Source organism: Lycium ferocissimum, chromosome 12 (genome assembly GCF_029784015.1).
Source record: "Lycium ferocissimum isolate CSIRO_LF1 chromosome 12, AGI_CSIRO_Lferr_CH_V1, whole genome shotgun sequence".
Classification (NCBI taxonomy): Eukaryota; Viridiplantae; Streptophyta; class Magnoliopsida; order Solanales; family Solanaceae; genus Lycium; species Lycium ferocissimum.
In genome coordinates this window covers 36,967,688-36,993,266 of record NC_081353.1, presented here as the reverse complement: position 1 = coordinate 36,993,266, position 25,579 = coordinate 36,967,688, and the positions used below count along the sequence as shown (strand labels likewise).

Here is a 25,579-nt window from a genome sequence, read left to right as displayed (position 1 = left end):
ATCATTCATCATTGATCGTAATTGGTACGATCGGAACACTGTAGTAGACCTGAAGTTTACTAACAATAAAAATGGTTATCATATTGAGACTACAAATGATCGGAATATTAAATATCTTCAAGTTACTATGGGTAAGAAATACATATGTAAAATGTTACCCGAGCATGATGAGATCACATACCACGATAAACCAGAAGTTTATTGATATACAATCTCATGCAATAGTAAACCAGAAGTTTATTTAAATAAATAGCACTCGTCATGATAAACTTAAAGTTTACGGGTACAAATAATTTTATCAGTTGACCAGACCATTTTGATCGTCCTGATTTAAATCTGATGTGCTAATTGAACATTAAAAACATATTGAAGAACTAGAAGATTCTTCAAGAATTTGTTTATGTTGCTTGTTCTCATGATAAGTTGATTACACCCGAGCTTAATATTGGACCGAATCCCGACCTTGGAAAATATAAAAGGTGAACGTGGGCCCCTTCACCTGCAATGTGATGTCTTAAATAGATGCATCTATGAGACAGTCGCATATACATTTATTGTCAACTAGAAGTTTTACATTTACGAAGTTGCTTGCTCAAAATTGAGTTGGAAGCACAATTTTCAAAATATGTAATCAAGACAATTCATCTTGATAGTGCTGGTTTATATCTAAGCTGGTTTGGCATTGGATGCCTCCATAATATAGCCAAACCATTGCTTATGAGAACAGAGCTTCAGATGTTGGTCTGAGATATGATATATTGCATACAAAGCAAGACTTGTATGCTTCGATCAATAAATTTTGATAAATTTTCCCCTCATATTTGGTTCAGGGTCAGGAACTAGATATTTCCATCTTATAGCATTTGATGTGCGGTATATGATTAATGGATATACCATGATGCACACAGATGGATTTTTCCAAAAAAAATGGGGACATATGTCACTAAAATAAGGGGGAGAGAATAACGACTAAAAAAAATATGTTGTGAATTATCATCGGTATGATCCTCGGATAATTCAAGTCAAATCTTTGAAGCATTTGCCGACCCAACTATTTCATATTTCATCTACAAAATGCTTCTAATGTCCCCGAAGGACGAGTCTGACATGATGGAGACATGGTAGATCAATCGGTTCCAAATATAATAATACTTGAAAAGGGAAGGAGCAAATGATCATAATAAGGAGGCAATGTGCTCTTGAAGAGCTACGACATAACACTTCATAAACGTTATGAGAGGTTGCAGGTACCTAAAAATAATGAAGTGATGAGATCTCAGTAAGTTATGTCGAATTGCGAAGCGATACGAGATGATATCTCATCGACGATATCTTTAATACGGTATGGCGCGCAATATTGTATAAGATTGTGAGGATATGGGTTCTACGTCTCTTAAAGCATGCTGACGTAGAAATAATTACCAATTGATATGATGCATCTTGGTAGCGATTTGGACTGTAGTCCAAACATTAGAAGCCACAATGCCTTTATCTTGATGGAAGTTGTCACGTACCTACATGGATTACTTGACAAAATTTATATGAAAATTTCAAGGATTCAAAATGCACAAGCATATACAGATTCTTGGGAAACTTGTTTATAATCCTTAAATGGATTAAATGAATAAAGGTTGATGTATTGAAATCGCCTTAATGTATATTCATTGACGAATGGTACAAATATACTATGTTTACCCTTGTCTCTTTATGATAGTCAGAACCTTTCATATGAATATTATTGGAGCTCTTGAAGAGTTTACAAAATCAGTACATTATCTACTGAAAAAAGTTAAAATAAGAAAATTAAATTGGTCCTGAAGTACCATATCTTTATGCAATTGATGCACTTATATATCTTGCTATAACTACGAGCATGATATAATTTACTCCTATATAGAGATATTGAAATAAGATTAATTGCATACTACTAATGAAAGTATGGCATGAAAGTGTTAATCCTAACAAATATTGTCAAGTGTTTTGGATATACAGGGCATTCATCTGATCGACATAATAGTTCGATCCAAATATGTTATCTCTTTTCATGAAGGATTACTATCAAACCATGTTATTATACATGACAGTCAAACTATAAAATGATAACATCAGATAATTTATAAAAGTAAGTCAAGAATGTACTTAGCGTGACTACAACAATACTATATGGCGATGATGCAACTCTATCTAAGGAATAAAGATGCAGATCATCAACTAGTTCGTCAAATGATCATTTGACAGATCTGATCACAAAGACACTACCAACATCGACATACGATACGTTTGTATACAAGATTGAAGTACATGATTTCCAGAAGAATGGTGATATTGATAATCCTGCTGATTAGTTCACCAAATCTTTGCCAACTTCAACTCTTGAGAAGATGTTATTCAAGATTAGAATGTGAAGACCCCGACATCTTAATTTTGGTCTTCGTCAGGGAGAGTAAAATACGCGCTGCACTCTTTTTCCCTTAACCAAGATTTTTGTCCCAATTGGGTTTTCCTTGAAAGGTTTTTAATGAGGCAGCTATCAAAGCGTATTATTAGATATGTGTACTCTTTTTCCTTCACTAGGACTTTTTCCCACAGGGTTTTCCTTAGTAAGGTTTTAACGAGGCACATTATCTATTAATGGACATTCAAGGGGGAGTGTTGTAAATAATATTTAATAGTGAATGTCCATGTATCATTCAAGTACTTTAGTGATCACCAAAGTAAGTTATCTTTTAGTTAGTGATCACCAAAGTAAGTTATCTTTTAGTTAAGTGATCACCAAATAAAGTATTATTGAATTAGTTTTCCTATAAATAGGACCACTCATGTCCTATGGAAGATATAAACAGAAGTGAAAGAAATCATATCAGTCTTCAAGTCTCTTTCATGTATATGTTCTCTTGCATTTTAATTTTTATTATTTTACAACAAATCCAAACTTATCAAAGATTTTCCATTTTGTTGTCTAATGCTGTTCCACTAAGGTCTTGAAATAATGGGAAGCCATAAACAAATCACAACTTTCTTGACTAACTTATATTAAAAAAATTAAAAGTACAGACTTGTGTTGATCCAGAAAATATTTTCATGTCTACATACATGTCTAAAATTACTCATTATATTCTCTTTCATTTTCTTTCACGTATTCGTGTCTAATAGGTCATAGGTGTAACATGGATATAATTATTTTATGTGATTTCAACAAATTATAAACTAATTTTTTTTAATAACTACGTTTATCGTCCAAACAAATATCGTCCATTATTTAATTTCACGATAATCAGTTGAGCTGGAAGGTTTGGGCCACTATATGTAATTGATGCTTTGAGCATGACTTATTATAATTTAGATCATGGGACCATACTTTTTTATCACCAAGAATGACAATATTTTAGGTTTGATGGAGTTTGAGACATACAAGCAAGAAAAAATGGAATCTATTATTTCCAATGTCATATATTTAATTTGCTTGTTTAATTTGGTTTAACTACATATTATTAGGATGAACGTTGCAATCGTTAAATTCATCTAAACCACCGCTAAATACATCTAAACACCACAAAATTCTCATAAACCGCTGCTAAATTCAACTAATCACCGTTAGATCCGCCTAAATACTGCTAAATTCACATAAATCGCAGCCAAATTTTAAAACCGCTCAATTCACTGAAACAGCCATAATGCAACTAAACCGCCGCTAAATTCTTTAATATCTAAAGAGGGTAGTTCAAACAGCCAATAAATGCATCTACACCACCGTTAAACGTTTCTTAGCCACGCACTGCTAATTTCTTTGATATTTGAAGGCGTAGTGCAAACCGCCTTAAATGAAACTAAACCGCCGCTAAATCTTTAATATCTTAAGGGGTAGTTCAGACCACTGCTAATTTTTAATATGTGGAGGGGTTACGGAAAATTCGTTGTTGGGATATAATATACTATTAACCATGCGTTTAGATATAGTATTTGTTACAATTGGAATAATAGTTTGTTTAGTTTTAATAAGATTTTAAATAGATCATATATTTTCTTGTGTCATTTACTTATATAATAAATGATTTAGTCTATAAATTTTAACTTATACAAACCAAACCAAAACAAAAAGCGTAAGAAAGAAAAGATTACAGACAAAGATCCAAATGCTAATTAATAGAGTTTGGGGAAGGGTTGCACTCCAAAAATGTGATTAGACAGCCTAAGTATACAAAAAATTAAATCGGTTCTTATATTCCATCATTTTATCGTGACTAGTGAAACATTTTAAGTAACATTCATCTCCCGGCAGCTCTTTATCTGATCAAAATTATCCATGGCTGTCAATGATGTAACTTAAAAACAAAATGAGCCCAAAGAAAAAAGGAGGGTATTAATTTTACTGGACAAAAGTAACTCAATGGCACTTATAAAAGTTATGATTTGTAACGTCTCCAACTTTATTGTTTTCTCTCTTTTGTTTGCTGTTTTAGTAACATGGAATGCCCACCCTACTCTTGGGATCACCCAATCCTTACTATAAATAGTTTGAAATTCTGATGGTTGTTATATTCCAGTGTCTTACATGCTATTAAATTTATATGACGAAATTGGCAACTGCTGGAACAATAGATGAAAATACATATATTCTCCATAAAAGGAACTTCTATTCAATTGAAATAATTCTCTGGAAACATTCAAATACAATATAAGATAATTAAGTGACAAAACAATTGCCAGCCGAGGAAGGAAAAGAAAAGAACAACAAATAAAGAATTACAAATTTTGATATCATGCCTTGGAACTCATATATGAGAACCCTACGGTTTATATATGTTGACCTGGAGGAGAACTTCCTTGAAACAAGTTGAACATGAAGGATGAAACTTTAATAATATGGAGGAGGTGGTGATGGAGGAGTCGAGGATGATTAATAATGGTAAGGAGGTGGTGGTGATGGAGAAGGAGGAGGGGGTGAATTGTAGTAGTAAGGTGGTGGAGGAGAAGCTGATGGCTTCTTATAGTAGTCATTCTTTGGCAAAGATGGAGCTTTGTATTCCGGTTTAGGCACTGAGGGTACCTTTGGAACATATGGCACCTTCTTGTAGTTATCTTCTGGAACTGATGGCTTCTTATAGTAGTCATTCTTTGGCAAAGATGGAGCTTTGTATTCCGGTTTAGGCACTGAGGGTACCTTTGGAACATATGGCACCTTCTTGTAGTTATCTTCTGGAACTGATGGTTTTTTGTAGTTGTCATTCTTTGGCAAAGAGGGAACCTTGTATTCTGGTTTAGGCACTGAGGGTACCTTTGGAACAGATGGCATCTTATGGTAGTTATTTTCTGGAACTGACGGCTTCTTGTAGTAGTCATTCTTTGGCAAAGATGGAGTCTTGTATTCCGGTTTAGGCACTAAGGGTACCTTTGGAACATATGGCACCTTTTTGTAGTTATCTTTTGGAACTGATGGCTTCTTGTAGTAGTCATTATTTAGCAAAGATGGAGCCTTGTATTCCGGTTTAGGCACTGAGGGTACCTTTGGAACATATGGCACCTTTTTGTAGTTATCTTCTGGAACTGATGGCTTCTTGTAGTAGTCATTCTTTCGCAAAGATGGAGTCCTGTATTCCGGTAGTAATCGGGGTACCTTCGGAATAGATGGCACCTTCTCAGTAGTTATCTTCCGGAATCGATGGCTTCTTGTAGTAGTCATTCTTTGGCAAAGATGGAGTCCTGTATTCCGGTTTAGGCACTGAGGGTACCTCTGGAACTGATGGCACCTTCTTGTAGTTATCTTCTGGAACTGATGGCTTCTTGTAGTAGTCATTTTTTGGCAAAGATGGCGCCTTATATTCCTCTTTAGGTATCGAGGGTACCTTTGGAACAGTTGGCACCTTCTTGTAGCTATCTTCTGGAACTGATTGTTTCTTGTAGTAATCATTCTTTGGTAAAGATGGTGCCTTGTATTCCTTTTCAGGCACTGAGGGTACCTTGTAGTCGTCACTTTTGGCTACTGTGGTTGGTACTTTATTGTATGTTGAAGTTGGTGATTCATAAGAATTAGGTGTATATGCCATAGTGCAAGTTGCAATCAAGAAAAATGCCAAAGCACAAGCAAATTGAGGCCATTGCTTCTTCATTTGGCTACCCATTGAGAAGATTTGGATTCTAAGGCTAGATGATTTGTTTTTCTTTTTCTTGTGTATTTCAGAATGGACTAACCAGGAATTTATATAGCCTAAACTAAGAAAGTGACTTGATGATTTGATGCTTAAAATAATCCAAACACATCTGAGATTTCCCCAATTTTTTGGTTAATGCTGTTCCACTAACATCTTGAGTTAATGGGAGGCCATGAACATAACATCTTTGCTTGGCTCACTTATTTTATTAAAAAATTAAATCATAACTTTGATTGACTTTCAAAAAAATGGTTTGTGGATTTGCTGGAAACTCTTTGATGTGTGTTTCAACTTCTTCTTTTTTTTTTTTTTTTTTTTTTTTTTAACATTTAACCAAGAAACTAAACAACAACAATAATAAAATTATCGGAAAATGGTCAGATTTGCTCCTGTACTCTAAAAAATAAGTTATATTTGTCGTTCTTTATACTTTTTCAACACATTTGTCCTTGCCATCCTACTTTGAGGCTATATTTACCCCTCATCCGTCAAATCTCATGTCCTCACCTAAATTTTCCTACGTGACACCTACGTGAACATTTTTTTCACAATTAAATGTAGTCACCAATTTAAAAGAATTTAACCCGACCCACTAACCAAAATAAATCCATTAATTCAATATTCTTCTTTTTCTTCTCTGCTACTTCTGCCATTAACCAAATCTAAATCCAAACTTTTGTTTCCTTTTTTTTTTTTTTAAAGAAGTTTTAAGGTCCCATAAAAAAAAAAAAAAAAGGAAATTTTTTAGAAATATACAAATTAGTCACTTCTATTGCAAAAAAAAAAAAAAAAAACTTATATTATAAAAAATAGTCCAAAATATACCAACATATACAGATACTTATACTAACATATAAGAAGGTACACAGAGAGAGAAAAAAAAAAGTTTGGGTCATTTTTTGTAAGAATTAAAAAAATGCGTCAATTATGATAGCATTCTTGGCTTAATTAACATAGATGTAATTTTCTCTTAAAAAGAAATTCCAATTCAGGGGGATAAGTGACCCTTTTCCAAACTTCAGGATGTACATATGATAATAACCTATTTTTCAAGAAGAGTCATATTTTCCCCTTTCCTCTTCTTCAATCGCCGTTCTTTCTTCAGTTCAAAGAACCAATTTTTTTTTTTTTTCTTCAAGATTTTTCACAATTTTTTTGTTACTGGTAACTTCCATAGATTTATTTTTGCATAGTTAATTTCATCAAATACTGAAAGTTTCAGTTCTTAGCTGAATCCAATACTAATTACAGGTATCAAATTTTATTGAGTACCAAGTTTACATTTTTATTCAAATTGAATGCATACCCCATATATCAAGACTGTATCAAATTCTTGTTTTAGGTATCAAATTGCATTTACATTAAATCATTCAGCTTGTATTGACCCATAAATTAAGGCTGAAATCAAATATCTAGTTGTTTGTATCAAAATTTTATGTTTGTTGAGTAGAAAGTTTACTTTTTTATGCAAATTGAATGCACACTTATATATCAAGAATGAATCAAATTCTTGTTTTAGGTATCAAATTGCATGTACATTGAATACCAAGTTTGCATTTTTATTCAACTTGTATTGGCCCATTAATCAAGATTGATCAAATTCTAATTGTTTGTATCAAATTTATGTTTGTGGAGTATCAAGATTACCTTTTTATTCAAATTTAATGCATACCCATATATCAAGACTGAATAAAGTTCTAGTTTTAGGTACTCCCTCCGGATAAAAAGAGTGTCCACTTAGCCATTTGCACACGTCTTAAAAAAATACTAACTCCTAGATAAAAATAGGTAATTTGACTAAATTGCCCCTAATTAAATATGTGTTGAGATTTGATCACATAACACTTAATAGGGGTAAATTTGGAAAGATAAGGTTAATTCTTTCTTGATTTGCTAAGTGGAAACTCTTTTTTATCCGGAGGGAGTATAAAATTGCTTGTACATTGAATACCAAGTTCACTTTTTCTCATTCAGCTTGTATTGACTCATAAATTAAGATTTAATGAAATTCTAATTGTTTGTATCAAATTTATGTTTGAGTAGTACCAAGTTTACTTTTTTATTCAAGTTGAACACACACCATATATCAGGACTGTATCAAATTCTTGTTTTAGGTATCAAGTTCACTTTTTTCATTCAGCTTGAATTGAACAAGTTTACCTTTTTATTCAAATTGAATCCACACCCATATATCAAGACTGAATCAGATTCCAGTTTTAGCTATCAAATAGCATGTACATTGGATACCAAGTTTGCATTTTTGTTCTACTTGTATTGACCCATAATTCAAGATTGAATGAAATACTAACTGTTGGTATCAAATTGTATGTTTATTGGATTCCAAGTTTTACTTTTTTATTCATCTTGAATTCAAACCTATGAATTTTGTGATTCTGAAGTTGTCGTCTCGACTGTTTGAACCTCAATTGGCTGATCATTTTGCTGCTTAGTTTGAAAACAACAGTTTGATAGGGCTTGAAGTTTCTTTGTGTTTTCTAAGTTAAGCTGAGCTCTCGCATCGGCTTTGAAACTGTCCGTACTTATAGAGACGGGTGTAGAATTTCTGAGCCAGTGAGTGTAAAATACACTAAATCTACTACTACTTTGATGTAATGAGTACATCCTTATAGCCTGTTTGGCGAAGCTTCTATAATCAACTTATTTTGAAAAGTGCTTTTCAAAAAAGTACTTTTGGTGAAAAAACAGTTTGTGTTTGGCCAATTAACTTAAAAAACACTTTTGAGTAGCAATTAGTCTTTGGCCAAGCTTTTAAAAAGTGTTTCTAAGTGTATTTTTCTCAAAAGTGCTTTTGGGCAAAAGCTTTTTTTTTAGCTTCTGAAAAACTGCTTTTGCTACTCCCCAGAAGCACTTATTTTCTATCAAAAGCTTGGCCAAACACCTCACTTTTTTACAATAGCACTTTTGGGGAAAAATAAGCTTGGCCAAAGAGGCTATTAGTGTGATAAACTAATGTAGCCGTGTTTTGGTGTTTGTGTATGGCTAAAACTAGTATGATAAACTAATGTAGACGTGTTCTTGTGTTTGTGTATGCCTAAAACTTATTCAAGTTTAGTCTATACATATTCTCCAATTTGAAGGATAAAGGCCTTATGAGCTCGTTTTGATTTGGCAGGATTTATCTAAGATGCTTTCAAGAACTGCCAAAATCCCACTTGTGAGTTCACATCCTGAGGTTTACGAACCATGTGATGATTCATTTGCATTAGTCGATGCATTATTAGCCGATCGAACTAACTTATTACAACACCATCCCTCAATTTGTATGGAAATTGGTTGTGGCAGTGGATACGTTATTACTTCACTTGCAGTTATGCTTGGAGACGAAGAATTTGTTCCATACTATATAGCAACGGACATTAACCCTCATGCTATAAAGGTGACTCGCGAGACCATGGATGCTCACGGGGTTTATGCAGAGTTGGTAAACACGGATATTACATCCGGACTTGAGAAGAGATTGGCGGGGTCCGTTGATGTGCTGGTTGTGAACCCTCCTTATGTTCCTACGCCTGAAGACGAAGTTGGTTGTGAAGGCATTATGTCTGCGTGGGCTGGAGGGGAGAATGGTCGAAGTGTTATTGATAAAATACTGCCTGCTGCTGACAATCTTTTGTCAGATAGGGGCTGGTTATATATGGTCACGCTTACTGCTAATAACCCCTCAGAAATATGTCTTGAGATGAGAAAGAAGGGTTATGCGTCTCGAATTATCCTTCAGAGATCAACTGAAGAAGAGAGCCTTCATATTATCAAATTTTGGCGAGATTCTGATAGCCAGTTGGAGCTAAAGAATTTAAATTATTGGACAAAAATGGTTAGGAATTAGCAAAAAGGGTCTCATTTTGCAATTTCATTGATTGTCCGTTAAGGAACATGTCTCTGGCTGTTAAATAGCATTGCAGATAATGGAGGAAGTTCATCCGCTGGATGTGGTAAGGTTGTCTTCTATTCTTTCACTTTGTTTCGATGAAGTCCACTTGTTGTCACATGGTTAGTTTGAAGCAATACATAGAAATGTGAAAAATTGAATTGCTTTCCGTTTTTGTGATAATGTTGTTCAGGTGGATGGGGGTTTGTTGTCTTTATTCAAATGGATCATCAGAAAAGCTGATTCATACTCAACTTTATCAAGTACCGGATTTGATGCTTACAACTGTAGCTCGCTTCTATACACTATTATTGAATAATTTGCTTCCATAATCTGCTCTGTTTGCAACAAGCTAGTGCACATTAATATCTGGCAATACTAAAGAATCAGTTCATGAATATGTTTGGGTGGATATTATCTGGATGACTGGTTGGTTTGCGTCTTATTAATTCACTAATTTTCTTACTGCATTTTGATCCCGTTGTGCTGAATTTGGATAGCCTATATCCATGTAGATGAAAATTTCTAACCCGTTGCTTCATTTGTTTTGTATCTTAGTATTTTGCCATCTTATTTTTCTTGCAATCCTGTGTCGATATCATTTCTTTGAGCCGAGGGTCTATTGGAAACAGCCCCTCTACCTCACAAAGGTAGGGGTAAGGTCTACGTACATCCTATCCTCTTCGGATCCCACTTGTGGGATTACATTGGTATGTTGTTGTTCTGAAAATTTCTAGCCCTTTCAAAAGCCTCTATCTACTAAAGAAGTATTTCAGGCCGAACAATAAAAAGAAGAGTAGATCCAGCTGGAGAAAATAGTGGAATAGTCTAAAATGCTTTGTAAGTTTGTAACCTTATCTTTTGTTTGAGAAAGGCAAAAATTATTTTGTTCTGAATTGGATGATGTAGGAAGGTTTTCTTCCCTAGAGCTTTTCTGCAGTTCAGGACTTTTGGCATTCGTATCAAGCCATCGGGAATGTCTAGCATCCGAGCCCTAACTCTTCAGAAAGAGCCAGACTCGCTTTACAGATTGTATTTACCATAAGATTTAGTCATTTGAGTGGTGAAATGTAAAAGAGAAACCATTAATATCAGAGAGCGAAGATAGATGTATTTGTCTGAAAAAGCAAAAAGAGCCTTTAGTTCTGAGGCAGTTTGTTCTCTTTTTGATTTCTCAGATAAGACTCCTAATATTAATTATGAATGGTTACTGTGCTAGTTTATAGTGTCTAAAGTTTATAGAGAATATCATGATGAGAAGTAAATACTAACCAGGGTAATTAATTAAAATACTAACCAGGGTAATTAATTATTTTCTGCAAATAAGATGCTTGTTTGTTTGGTATAATAATTGCCAAAGCAATGTGTTAGTTTGCAGCCTGTGATGGTTAAATACTTAAATCTGATCAACTTCCAAATTTTCTTTTTTCAACTTCCAAATACTCTTTGCAGTTTGCTTCCTTTCTGTCATGCTTTGATTACACTTTTTTTGGAGAGATGTCTATAGAAACAACCTCTACACCGTAGTAAAGGTAGGGGTAAGATACATCCTACCTGCACTTACTTGCAGGATGGCACAATTGGGATGTTGTTGTTGACCAAATATTGTCCAAATGCCTACTACGTTTTTAGAAACTTAGAAATTACAAGTTTTTGCTTTTTCTGGTAAGCTTTCTGGAGAACAAGTTGAAACAAATATAGATTCACATTTGCTCTGTGACCAATATGAAACATTTTCATGTTTGTATTAAGGGTAGAGAAAAAAGGCCAATATCTGGGAATGTAGCTTGGGAAATAAGAGAGGCTAAATGCCGAAAACAACAGCCAAAAAGGTTTCTGAATATTGAGGTCAAGAACCTCGAAGACACTCGTACTTGCACTGAACTATATTCACGAGTCGTGTGATTTATGACCGTTGATTTCACAGATTTTTATCCAGACTCCTGAACATGTTCAAGATTATTGTTTTACGGCCTTACTACTGTTATATCATAAAATTCTTGTACCAGATGAAAAAATTACACCAGATACATGCATCTGCTTCAATTTCAATTCGTTTTTTTGAGGTTGAGGACGTAGTAATTACTGTATATGACAGTATTATACATGGACTATTCAATGTAAATGAATAGACATAGGATTGAAACTTCCCTTTTCTTTGGTTCTTTTTCTTTTCTAGCATGTGTAAAATGATTGTAGACTAACTATGATTAAGGTGATTAGTAAGAGTTTCTACTATATATTTTTTATTTTATTAATTATATAGAAGAGTGAGTTCGGGGCAGGATCATCTTCCAAGGGGTAATTTGGTAATTTCAGTTAAATTGGAATAATATAATTGGCCAAAACAGAATGTTACTGTAGCTTCTGTATAGACTTTTGTATGTCTTGACAAAATTGCCCTTCTGCTTATGTCATACTTCATCACTCATTCATTAACCGCAAGGCCTCACAACTGACCCCGTATTCCCCCCATTCATTGCCTTTCATTGACAACATATTCACTTTTTCACTCTCTTTGCTATTCATACACGCACACAAATGTTTCAAATTAATCTTATGTAGCATATAGTATTGTTTTATTTTTCTTGACCATTTTTTTCACAAAAGTTAAAAGCCACTAGCATTTTACATTTAAAATCAACAAAAAGAACTAAAATAAATAAAATAACAAACTTAATCCACATTTATTCTTCAAATAAAATCAATTTAACTCCAGCTCAAATTATCTAAGCGATATCAGATTATTCCACCAATAATTCTCCAGGTAGTAGGGTATTAGATTTCCTCTATAGGTATTTAAAAAGTAAAAAACAAAACTGATTAGACTATTACATGTAAATGTAAGTTTTATTTTTGTTTTTCGTTCTACAATGCAGATAATATTTCGAAGAGGAACACATATGGAAAGTTGTGGTTTAAAATATGTCATAACATATATATAGTTTTTAGATTTTTGAAGCTGATAATTTTAAATATGTCAGAACATTTGTGTGACAACAAAAGATTATCATCAGGAATAAAAATAAAGTTTAATTTGAATTACTTCTAAATTTGCAAGAGATAATTTTTGCCAAAATGGACTAAAAAATAGGCTCAAATAATGTGAAATGAACATACGTCGCAACATAAATTGTTGGTCAGAACTTTTGATGATCCATCAAGATCTTGTGGACCAATTGATAATAAAGTTATGACACAATTTGTATGAAAGTCTTGATGATTCGCCCAAACTTGCATAAAGCGGGGCAAGTCTTTTTCCATTCGAACCTCTGGGCATCCACCAAAACTTATGCGCCATTTGTTTCAAAATTAAGACATAATTAGTACTAAAGTCCTGACAATCCGCTAGAATGTGTGACAGGAAAAATATTTGCTCATCCATCAAAGCTTCTAACGATCAACCAGGCTTTACTATCATATTGTGACGACGGAACTATTTTTACAATATGAGTTAAAACTTAAAATAGTGGTACTTGACACAAACAATATATGAGGATTGAAAATGTTGGGCCCGTGCAGAAATATGGGCAACAATTATCTAGTCTAGTCTATATAAGGCAACAATTATCTAGTCTATATAAGATATGTAATAACATGAATCTATTGATCTGATGCATGCATCGTCAAATTGAATTAACTTTTTTCCTCACAAGACCATAAAATTTCTTTATTTCAAATGATTCGCGCGAATTGCGTAATCTAGTTTTACAACTAAATTGTAACAGTTGAAAATAAAATTATTCACACGTGAAAATTTTAATTTAATGTCACGATTAGATAGAAAATATAATACGTTACAATCACAAAAGAAACACACATTACTACATTAAACATACTGCTCAAATAGCTTATAATTTCGTAAAAAGAAAAATATTTCTACTTGAATCTTAATTTTTTTTTTTCTTTTTTTCCCTGAATCTTAATATAAAAAAAAAAAAAAAAAAAAAAAAAAAAAAGAGAGAGAGAGAGACTAGGCTAAAGATAAATGATACACCAACAATATCATACTCAGTGTATTTCTATAAGTGGGGTCTGGGGAGGATAAAAGTGTATGCAAACCTTACTCGTATTTCGTGGAGATAGGAAGATTGCTTCCAAAAAACCCTCGATTCAAGTAACATATAACAAGACAATCTGAAATACCTCATGTAGATAGACAGATTGTTTCCAAAAATCCTCGGTTCAAGTAACACATAACAAGACAGTATATATATATATATATATATATATATATATATATATATATATATATATATATATATTGCTTTAAAAATAAAAAATACATACTCCCTCCATTTCAATTTATGTGATATAATTTGACTAGACACAGAATTTAAAAAATAAAGGAAGACTTTTAAATCTTATAGTCTAAACTAAGTCAAAAATACTTATGTTGTTATAGATCATCTTATTATGCGTAAAAGATGAAGTTTTAAATTAAATTATTACCAACTAAAAAAATGTATCATTTTTTTTTAGACAGATTAAAAAGGAAAGAGGGAGTATATTTGAGTTTGAATACTATTATCAATCCATATAATAATATAGATTTTTGAAAATAAGTAAATGAATAAAGTATATGGCCGACCTTTTACCGACTTTATCTCTTATCTCTAATCTCTAATCCCACCTTTATAATATACTTCTCCTTTTTTTCTCCAATTTCTCTCTCTCTAAATCCCCTCATCCAAACACAACCCAACACCCCCATATTTCCATTTCAATTTTTCTCTCTCCAGAAATCAACCATGGCGGCGCAGCAAAGAGAGAAAGAAGAAACCGAGCTCAAAGTTCCAGATTCCATTAATCCTTTATGCTCTCAAACCCTACCTACACCTGCGCCGCCACCACCTCCGCCGCCACACCCCTCCGTTACAACTAGGTCAGAAAATATCTCAGATCTCAACCTTTCCGGTTCAAACGAATCCAGATCTACCGATCTACCTGAAAGGATAGATCTAAAGCTATCGAAATCTAGCTCCGATATTATAGATCTGAAGTTTTCTAGTACATACGAATCGAAATCTAAGATTTCCTGTAACTCATCTGAGAGGATAGATCTGAAGCTTTTCAGTACAAGTGAATCGAAACCTAGCTCTGATATATTAGATCTGAAGTTTTCTAGTACATACGAAGCGAGATCCACGTCAGCAAAGTCACAGGAAAATACAGTGATTGGTAGAAAAAGGCAGAGAGAAGTGAATAGGTGTTGTGGAATAGGTTGCAGGAGGAAAGTTGGATTGATTCCATTCAGGTGCAGATGTGGTGAAGTTTTTTGCTCAGAGCATAGGTATTCAGATCGACATGATTGTAGTTATGATTACAAAGCAGCAGGTCGTGAAGCTATTGCTAGAGAAAATCCAGTTGTTAAAGCTGCTAAAATTCTCAAGGTCTAAAAAAGTTGGTGGGGGTGTTGTGGTGGAAATGAAGGGTTGGGGGTGTTGTGTTGTAAATTTGAGGAAAGATGAGGGGTATTGTTGTTATTTTAAAGTTATTTAAATAAGATAGCGGGTAATTTGTTTTTGCTTTTTTTTTTTTTTTTTTTTTTTCTTTGTCCTTAGTGCTGCCTTGTATTTGTGCCATTTCGACACAGAAAATTATTTTTAAAAGACTTTTTATTTTAATTGCAAAGATTAGTTGACTATTAAATGAAGTAATCCCTTCATTCTAATTTATATGAGGGTATTATATCAATTTATGTGAAGTAGTTGGATTATACACGGAAGTTTTTAGAAATTTGTGGTTTAGAATGGGTTATATATATATATATCATATTAAGGATAAAATGAATGAGAAGTTTAAAATTATTACGACATGATTATATAATTACGATCAAGCTATTGCTAGGGAAAATCCAATTGTTAAAGCTGCTAAAAAAAATTCTCAAAAATCTAGAATTGGAAAATCTGAGGTTCTCTTTTCGCTATTTTCGAAGGTGGGGGTGTTGTGTTGTAAATTTTGATGAAAGATGGTTATTTAAATAAGTTAGTGGAGTATTATCATTTTCATTTTTTTTTTCTTAGTGCTTGTTGCGTTGTACTTATGCCATTTCGACACGTAAAATTATTTAAAGAGACTTTTTCAATTGCAAAGTGGAGTATTAAAAGCCTGTTTGGATGGGCTTATTTTAAGATATTTTCAGTTTATAAGCTGTTTTAGATAAGTTAAGTTAAACGGATTTAATTATTTTTTTGAGCTTATTTTAAGCACAAAATGATTTTAAGCTGGACAATCAAACACTCAAAAAAGCTGAAGCAACTTATAAGCTAATCCAAACGGGCTCTAAATCAGGTAACGAACACCTTGTGTTGGATAGTTGTTACGTATTGTTTCTATATTCATAACATAACGTACTCGTATTGTATTGTATGTGTTGTATTGGTATTGTATTATTTTGATGAATCAACGTTTGAATAGATTGTGTGTGGTTTATAATTGCAAAGATTAGTTGAGTATTAAATCAATTAACTAAGTAATATCGTCACGAATTTAAGAGCATGATGCTACTCATGTGTTATCATTGTCATAATAAAAACATATATTGATCCTTAATCGATGGATAAATGGTTCATCATATGTAGGGTGTTCACGGTTTGGTTAAAAATTGATTCAAACCGAAAATCAAAATCAAATCGATTGAATAGACTGATATTTACTTGGGTTAGGATTTGTTTGGTCTTGAATTTTTAAAAATCGATAATATTTGGTTTGGTTTTGATTTTACTAAAAGTAAATCGAAGAAAAAATCGAACCGAACCGACAAATTTTATACATAATTTTTATAATTATATATATACAATATATTAGTTTTTATAAATATTTTAAATAATTTATATAATTTTTAAGCAAAAGTTTATTTTATCTCTAATAGGCTAATGAATTTTATACCTTAAGCCGATTTTAAAAAAGAAATTCATGAATTCAAATTCATTTATTCAAAGAAACAACTATATGAGATTTACTTAGGTTTATTTTTTGTATTTCATATAAACTTTATTCACTTAATTTAAATCATAAATCCTAAGACATTTTCTTTATAATGCGAGAAACTATAGCTAACACAATAAAAGGGTAATAATGGATTATAAATTGGAAAAGGATAGATAGTTCTCTCTTAATTGTAGGAAAAAACATGAAAGAGAGCAATACCGTTAATTTTCTTAAAATAAAAAAATCAACCCAAACCGAACTAAACCGACTACAACCAAACCGATGGATATGTATTATATTTAGTTTGGTTTGGTTTTAATAATTTTAAAATTGGCTAGATTGGTTTAGTTTTGGTTTTAACCCAAAACCGACCCATGAACACCCATATGAATGCTTATCCACTTGGTCTACGTTGGATCCGTTCAATACTAATTTTTTTTTTTTTTTTGTCTAACACAGTTACACTTGACGCTTCTTACATTACTTGTTGATAATACAATTCACTAGGCATAACAAATAAAATAAAAATGTGGAGTACTCTTATACAATTTTGATACTTCGTTTTGTTCAAAGTAAACTTGTGACTCCACAAGCCGTATAATCTTTTCAGGCAATAGGTATTGGATTAATTCCACCATAAAATCATATAATCTTAATGGTGTCGCTGAGAGTTTTTATGCAATAGGTATTGAATTAATTCAGTTGATTCCTCGCCCTTACTATTTCCTAATCCCTCAAAGTAAAAAAATGAATTTCTCGTTGACCATAAAAAATATTTTATTATTTTAACTTGATTAAACTTTAGGTTAACATACAACAATAACATATATAGTATAATCTTGTACTTTAGCGGAGAGATTACACATAAGAAATATTGCACTCCCTCCCTTTCATTTTATATGAAGGTATTTGACTCGGCACACAGTTTAAGAAATAAAGGAAAATTTTTAAATTTTGTGATCTAAAACAAATCATAGAAATTTATGTGGCTAGGAATCGTTTTATGAAGTTGAATTGTTACTAAATATAAAAAGATGTCATTCTTTTTTAGATTGATTTAAAATGAAAGAATGTCATATAAATTAGGACAAAGGGAGTACATCAACAAAGGTCTATAGTAGGTTCCATTACGAAAATGACTAATTTTGAGTATTTCAAGTGAAACGACAACTTAATTTTTTATTTTTATTTTTAAATCATGTCCGAACATAATTTCTAATTCAATTTTAATAAATATATATATATATATATATATATTTTTTTTTTTTTAAAATTTTTACCAAATAGTGTCATAGGAAGAGCTCATGTCAACGTGGCAAGCAATAAAAGCAAAATTTCACATTGCTGTCATTTCCGCTTCACTAGTTGTACCTCATGGATGTACAACTTCCACAGCGACAAAAGTGGTTTCTATAAATAGCACAAGAAACTCTTTTAACATAATGGAAAGCCACTACACTTGTAGGGCAACAGCGGTTTCCCATTACTCTCTCCAATAAAAAGGTCAGATTTTTAATCTCTGATTATTACCTTAAAAAATCTGTTTTACACCTTTCTTGATTTGTCATTATTAGTATTAATACGAAAGGTAATTATAAATTAAAACAAAAAAATAAATTGATAGTGTTGATCCCAAATTTTTTTAGGCTTTTGGGGTGTAATAAATTGGTTTTTGATTTTATTGTGATTTGATTTACTGATCTGCAACTGATATTAATTTCTCCAACCCATGATTTATAAAAATAATTGCTTGAGCTGGTTAATTTTTTTTTTTTTTTTTTTTTAAATTTATATAATTGGCTTGGGTTTGTGTTTTTGTTGAGTTTTGATGTGGGTGTGAGGATTTTTGAAGATTCATTTTAGTTACCTCAAAAATCTGTTACAATTTTTTTTTTTTTTTTGAGTTTCATAGTAATAGAAATACATGTCCTACGGGAACAGAATTTGGAACTTGCTATCCTCTTGCCTAGCAGGCAAAGATTTACCTCCGTGGAAACAGTGGCGGATCTAGGATTTCAATCAGGGTGTTCGGAAAAACAACTGAACCACTTGAGCGAGTCTTTTGCATTTGCTCAGGCTGTTCAAAAGTTAATATATATACATGAACACATGAACACAGAAAATTTACCCTAAATATACACTGTAATTTTTTGCTCAGGGTGTTACATCCGCCCCTGCGTGGAAAGGATGATTCATTCGGATCGACACGAGAGTCCAACTACATTGCCAGAATTCATGTTGTATATTTGAAAGAGGTTGACCTCCTTGGCCGAGCCCCCGAGGAGGGCCAGCTTGATCCTTTTCCTAGAGATCACAGATGAGATGAGGGAACCCTGGGAGAGTCACCGAGTCCAACTACTATCCATGTACGATCCATACAAAGCTCGTTAAGCCTCACTTCCCTCTCCCCTTCACTTATGTTGTGGAAAATAGTCGTCGGCATTCTATAAGCGACTTGACCGAGTCTACGATGCTTTGCTTTTCTGTTAGTCGGCCGGTAATACCTCCCTTCATTTGCTTGCCTCCCGGTGTCCGCTACCCGTATTGGAGCCCGACTATATCAGGATTCACGCCGCGTAGGGCTCATTTCTGGGGAAGCGCTCTCTACCGATGATTTTTTCATACACAGTGCTTGAATCTGAGACCTCTGGTTAAGGGAGGAGCAGCCCCATCTGCTGCACCACATCCGGTTGTTATCATCATTAGTACCTAGAATGAAATTAAAAAAAAAAATTGATAGTGTTGATTCCAAATGAAGGGGAGCCTTGGCGTAACCGGTAAAGTTGCTGCCATGTGACCAGGAGGTCACGGGTTCGAACCGTGGAAACAGCCTCTTGCAGAAATGCAAGGTAAGACTGCGTACAATAGATCCTTGTGGTCCGGCCCTTCCCCGGACCCCACGCATAGCGGGAGCTTAGTGCACCGGGCTGCCCTAGTGTTGATTCCAAATGTGTTAGGATTTTGGGGTGTAATTAGTTGGTTTTCTTGATTGATTTTGTTGTAATTGTGATTTGCATGTTGCTTGGAATCTTCGAAAGTGTTGCTGCACCCGTGTCGGATCCTGTTTTAGGATTTTGGGGTGTAATTAATTGGTTTTCTTGATTGATTTTGTTGTAATTGTGATTTGCAAGTTACTTGGAATCTTCGAAAGTGTTGCTGCACCCGTGTCGGATCCTCCAAAAATACACTACTGGTGAAGGATCCGACATGCACACGACGACATTTTAGGAGAGTCCGATTAACTTAGGATTTGCTGGTCTGCAACTGATAGTAAATTTGTCTAATCCATGATTTAGATCAAGTAGCTGCTTTATTAGCTGATGTATTCAAAAATTTTCTTCTTCTTTTTATGTATAAATTAGTTTGCTTTTGTGTTTTGTTGAGTGTACTGATGTTGGTGTGAGAATTTTTGAAGTCCCTTTTGAGTTTCAGTTCCAAAATTGTGACGTTTGATTTGTGTTCTTGCTAGGTTGAATAAAATTATTAAAAAAATGATAGTGATCCCAAATATTTTAGGATTGAGGTTTAGTTGAAGTCCCTTTTGAGTTTCAGTTCCAAAATTGTGACGTTTGATTTGTGTTCTTGCTAGGTTGAATAAAATTATTAAAAAAATGATAGTGTTGATCCCAAATATTTTAGGATTGAGGTTTAGTTGATTGGTTTATCTGATTGATTTATCGTAATTGTGATTCGTTGGTCTACTATTGATAGTAAATTTGTCCAATCCATGATTTATAAAAATAACTGCTTGAGTTGGTTTATTTGATTGTTTTTATTTATATAAATTCGCTTGGGTTTGTGTTTTTGTTGAGTGTTTTAATGTGGCCTTTTGAGTTTCAGTTCATGATGTTTGATATTTGATATTTGATTCGTGTTCTTGCTTGGTTGTACATTTTGATAGTGTTGATCCCAAATATTTTAGGATTGAGCTGTAGTTGATTGGTAGTTTGATTGATTTATCGTAATTGTGATTTGTTTGGTCTGCCATTGATATTGATTTGGCCAACCCATGGTTTAGAATTTAGATTAAGTAGCTGCTCGGTATATTTTTTTAATATAAAAATTGACCTGGGTTTGTTTTTGTTGAGTGTTTTAATGTGGGTATGAGGATTTTTGAAGACCCTTTTGAGTTTCAGTTCAAAATGTTTTACATTTGATTTGTGTTCTTGCTTGGTTGAAGATTTCGATATCAATGAATTTGCTTATTATTTGTCTTAGCGGCTGGCAGCATGAGTTATCCTGGGCTGTGTCGCTCGGACTCTCCAAAAATGATGCCGCACCCGTGTCGGATCCTTCAAAAATGCACTACTTTTGGAGGAACCGACATGCACCCGTGTTCATTTTTGAAGAGTCCAAGTAACATAGATCCTGAATCTGTGTTTTCGTTGAGTGTTCTGATACAGTTGTGAAGAATTTTTAGGATCCATTTGAGTTTCAGTTCAGAATTTTGACATTCGATTTGTGCTCATGCTCGATTATAGATTTGATATCAAATGATTGAGTTGACGTATTATTTGTCTTAGCAGCTGGTATCATTAGTTATCCTGGGTTTGTGTTTTCGTTGAGTGTTCTGATATGTGTCTGAGAATTTTTGAAGAACCTTTTTGAGTCTCAGCTCAAAATGTTTGACATTTGATTTGTGTTCTTGCTTGATTGTAGATTTTTATATCAATGAATTGGCTTATTTTTGTCTTAGTGGTTGGTATTATCAGATTTGTGGAAGCATAATTTACATATAATTTACATATGGTAACTGCTTGAGCTGGTGTATTTGAAATTCTTTATATGAATTGGCTTGGATTTAGCATTTTGAATTGGGTGTGAGAATTTTTGAAGACCCTTTCAGTTCAGAATATTTGTCATTGATTTGTGTTCTTGCTCGATTGTAGATTTTGATATCAAACAATTGAATTTGCTTATTATTTGTCTTAGCGGCTGGTATTATCAGATTTGTGGAAGCATGATTTAGATGAAGTAGCTATTCCAGCTTTTGTAAAGAACTTTTACTAAAAGGATTGTCTTGGAGCCCCCCAGGGCTTTGATCTAGTGGTAAGATAGCAGCTTGTGATTTGTGGATTAGGCGCACGTCACGAGTTCGAACCTTACCACAGACAAAAGCTTGGTATTTAAGTAAATTAGAGGGGCGGGCCCATTATCTACCGAATTTCAAACTGTGCGACATAGTCTCTCGGGAATTTCTCGGTTATAAAAAAAGATGGTCTTGGATTTACGATTCTTTCACTGTCTTGTTACGGGTGTGAAATATTTTAAGACGCTTTGTTTTCTTGGTTGAATTTGTTCTTTGATTTTATTCTTTCTGGAATGCTGATGTCCAGCTATTAATTTTGCTGATAAGATGTGAAGATAACTAAGTTGTTTCTTAGGAGTTTGTCTTTGCCACTAAGATAGATTCATGGCATCAAATTGTCACTTTATAGCCGGATTGATCTTATGTTTTACATCAAATAGCTGCTTGAGCTGTTGTAATGAAGTGTGGGAGTTGTTGTTGTTGTTTGGTTATACATTGGAATGAGTTGTTTTGATTAGTTTTTGAAGATGCGTTTCTCAAAGAATTTCCCCCCTCACAAATTTTTTCAAGTGAAATGCATGTCCAAACACAACTTCAACCTCAAAAACTCTTTTTTAAAGTTTCAACTAAATCTATGTTCAAACGCCTACTAAGTTTCTTTTGAGTGTCTTTATATGGAGTATGAATATTTTTTGAGAACTTTTTTGGTTTCTATAGGCGCTCTCTCTCTCTCTCTCTCACACACACACACACACAGAGTCTTTTTAATCACTAAGTATCAAGTTGGATAAACGAAGTTAGTATATGTACATTCAAATATGTACTTGTGATTGTTATAAGTTGAGAAGTGTTTCTTGCTAGAAGGCTGAAAATGGGATCACCAAGTGTGATACTCACCTGAAAAGGTAATTGAGTTTCATTCAAAGCATTATGTTGCTTTTGATGTTTCTACCATAGAATGTTACTACAACGCTTTGAGTGATGGTACAGATAAAGGGGTGTATGTACCTAATTCTTTGATCCTCCATAAATTCTATAATGGCACGATAGGCACATTACCTTTTTAATGGCGATTTTTTGTGTTTCTCAAAAGATGAATAAGTGGATATTCATTGTTGTGTGAGTGAGTGGAAATGAGTGAGGGGGAGAGGAGGTTTGAGAACTTAACTGTATATTCATTGCTGTTTGAGTGAGTGGAAAATGAGTGAAGAGAAAGGGGGTTTAACTTAACCAATGGACTTGCAGGAGAATTACTAGTTTCAACTTTCAGTTGATTGGTGACGGACTCCTCTATGATGTCTGTATTATTTTTGCCAAATCTTTTCTTTTCTGGTTTTTGGGTGGGACTGGAGCTGAATATTGTGCATGCAAGTGGATCAGCATACAGTATTATACATAGTCAAGTCGGTAAATGGGAAACTCCATGAGTTCTATTTCTCTGTAATATATTGGATACTTTGCAAGTTAATGCACGTATAGTATTAAATACCATGGAAGTTAAGCATGGGTTAAGTGATTTTGCAGCCAAAAGAATTGTGCCTTTCAAACTTTCAATCTGCTGCAAATAAGTTAATGTCAATAAGGTTTGATATGTCTCTCTCTATATACTAAACAGTTGCATTACAAGATCTCATCTTATAGAGAGTATGCCAGCGTTCATATTTTGCTAAAATCGTAAAACCGTAGTGTTGGAGAATGTTATGCCAATAAAGTTGTGTCGGGAGTAAGTCACATGGCAGATAAACTTTATAAGATGATTTATAGCGTGACTGTAATTCATATAATGCTGAGCTTGTGAAATGGGAAATTTGGGTACCTTTTAAGCAAATGTGTTGGTAGAATAGTGTTTCAAGCTAAATTTTGAACCCAAAAATATCTTCCGATGGACATTTGTTTGAATGGTTTGCTTACTGTTTCTATTGTTCAGGTTTAGAAAATCAGAAGTCACGAGATGGTCAGAGCATATTCACAAGAGCACACATATAAACACCCATGGGAACGAGTCACTTCAGCATCGTGGCGTAAGTTTGCTGATCCCGAGAACAAGCGCACTCTATCACATATTCTTGAGGTTGACACATTGAACCACAAGCTCGATGCCAGCTCAGGGAAGCTTTATACTACTCGTGCCATAACTATCCATGCACCAGGACCATGGTTCATCCGTAAAATCATTGGTCAAGACATCTGCCACTGTGTAGAATCAACTGTTGTTGATGCCCATTCTCGGTCAATGCAACTTTCCACTCGAAACATTAGTCTTGAGAAGTACATAGAAGTGGAGGAGAAAATTAGATATGACCCTCATCCAGATAATCCAAATTTATGGACTGTCTGCAAGCAGGAAACGAGTATTAGGATTAAGCCCTTGTCAGCACTGGCTTCAATGGCGGAGAAAATAGAGCAGAAGTGTGTGGACAAGTTTCAGGCAAACAGTGCCAAGGGAAGAGAAGTAATGGAACGGATGTGCAAGTACCTTGAAGCTGAATCTTCCAGAGGCATTTCAGCATGATTTAGCAATCTAACTTTGCATTAGGTTTCATTAGCGCTTGTATCCGACCCCTCCTTTGAAGGTGAGCAGTGGGTTTTCGATGAACACTTCTGGCTATGAGTCAAATGCATGAGAGAAGTGATGTTTTCCTGAATTTGCATTATGAGATTGTTAGATGGGAATTTTACTTTTAGGTACTTTACACAAGTTCTAACTCCAAGCATCACAACTTCGTTATAGTCGATTACATGTAATTCGTGTTTGCAGTTTATCTTCCAAATTCCCAATTACATGTTTACTCTATAATGAGTTTGAGTTTTATTAAATCCTTAAATATGATTGACGATAATTTTGCTGTTGCAGGAAAAATTGTGAGTATAAGCCTTGTTAAAGACACTCTTTTATCTGTTTGATTTCACAGAAACCTCGTGCTTGAGGGCTGTGACATTGTATTACCAGAAAATGTGCAAAGTGATCCGTTACCGTTAGGATTTTGTAAATACAGATGTGTCACCTTTAACTTATTGACAAAAGGATTGAAGAAATAGCATCAATTAACAGCATACAAGATTAGCTACAGACTATGCTGTCCTGGAAAACTCTTAAGTCTATAAGCAAAGAGAATTACAGTCATACCTCTCTATAACAACATTTCATTATAACGGTTAAGTTTTCTTTGAGCCGATTTTCATGTTATGTTACATATAATGTTCTTTGTAACAACATTTCGTTATAGCAACTAAAAAAATATTCAGAAAGAAGATTTGACTGTATATTAGCTGTCTGTGGATGAAGACTGACCGAAAAAATGCTGTTATATATGAGTGGTTGAACAAAGATTGCGCGAACGAGGTACTGAAGCTAGTGAGGCCATACATAAATGAGATCAAGAAGCATAATTTACAACTGCAAAAAGCACAAATGTGTAAGTGACTTTTACATGTAATGTAGACTTGCACGTACCATTTAGATATGTAATATGATGATGATATGAAATGAGCTTAAATGAAAGAAGTGAGGATTATGTAGTCGACTGCAACCCTGTTGTTAGATTCAGACATGTAATGATATCTTAAGGAATGCCATGT

At 33.7% G+C, this 25,579-nt stretch overlaps 3 protein-coding genes and 1 pseudogene across 8 annotated transcripts; 3 read left to right on the top strand and 1 right to left on the bottom strand.

Moving 5' to 3' along the window:
* Nucleotides 1-4,614: 4,614 nt before the first annotated feature.
* Nucleotides 4,615-6,165, bottom strand: LOC132040177 (extensin-2-like; annotated as a pseudogene).
* Nucleotides 6,166-7,164: 999 nt separating this feature from the next.
* Nucleotides 7,165-10,579, top strand: LOC132040173 (uncharacterized). 3 transcript variants are annotated; one of them, XM_059430794.1, is made up of 4 exons: nucleotides 7,165-7,400; nucleotides 8,600-8,720; nucleotides 9,283-10,102; nucleotides 10,232-10,579. In XM_059430794.1, exon 3 carries the CDS (start codon nucleotides 9,295-9,297, stop codon nucleotides 9,994-9,996), a length of 702 nt encoding a protein of 233 aa, XP_059286777.1. In that variant the 5' UTR covers nucleotides 7,165-7,400; nucleotides 8,600-8,720; nucleotides 9,283-9,294; the 3' UTR covers nucleotides 9,997-10,102; nucleotides 10,232-10,579. The 3 variants fall into 3 exon arrangements, with proteins under 3 accessions (XP_059286777.1, XP_059286778.1, XP_059286776.1); XM_059430795.1 differs by lacking the exon at nucleotides 8,600-8,720 and having other exon boundaries at nucleotides 7,167-7,400; nucleotides 9,283-10,107; XM_059430793.1 differs by lacking the exon at nucleotides 8,600-8,720 and having other exon boundaries at nucleotides 7,168-7,400.
* A 4,099-nt stretch (nucleotides 10,580-14,678) lies between these two features.
* LOC132041010 (zinc finger A20 and AN1 domain-containing stress-associated protein 5-like) lies at nucleotides 14,679-15,745 on the top strand. 2 transcript variants are annotated; one of them, XM_059431741.1, is made up of 2 exons: nucleotides 14,679-15,066; nucleotides 15,133-15,745. In XM_059431741.1, exons 1-2 carry the CDS (start codon nucleotides 14,790-14,792, stop codon nucleotides 15,435-15,437), a joined length of 582 nt encoding a protein of 193 aa, XP_059287724.1. In that variant the 5' UTR covers nucleotides 14,679-14,789; the 3' UTR covers nucleotides 15,438-15,745. The 2 variants fall into 2 exon arrangements, with proteins under 2 accessions (XP_059287724.1, XP_059287723.1); XM_059431740.1 differs by having other exon boundaries at nucleotides 14,685-15,745.
* A 2,601-nt stretch (nucleotides 15,746-18,346) lies between these two features.
* On the top strand, nucleotides 18,347-24,730 carry LOC132039024 (uncharacterized). Of its 3 annotated transcripts, none has more exons than XM_059429558.1 (2): nucleotides 18,347-18,474; nucleotides 23,928-24,730. In XM_059429558.1, the coding sequence occupies exon 2, from the start codon at nucleotides 23,952-23,954 to the stop codon at nucleotides 24,510-24,512; it is 561 nt and encodes a 186-aa protein (XP_059285541.1). In that variant the 5' UTR covers nucleotides 18,347-18,474; nucleotides 23,928-23,951; the 3' UTR covers nucleotides 24,513-24,730. The 3 variants fall into 3 exon arrangements, with proteins under 3 accessions (XP_059285541.1, XP_059285542.1, XP_059285543.1); XM_059429559.1 differs by having other exon boundaries at nucleotides 18,352-18,474; nucleotides 23,934-24,730; XM_059429560.1 differs by lacking the exon at nucleotides 18,347-18,474 and adding an exon at nucleotides 22,881-22,905.
* Nucleotides 24,731-25,579: the final 849 nt, after the last annotated feature.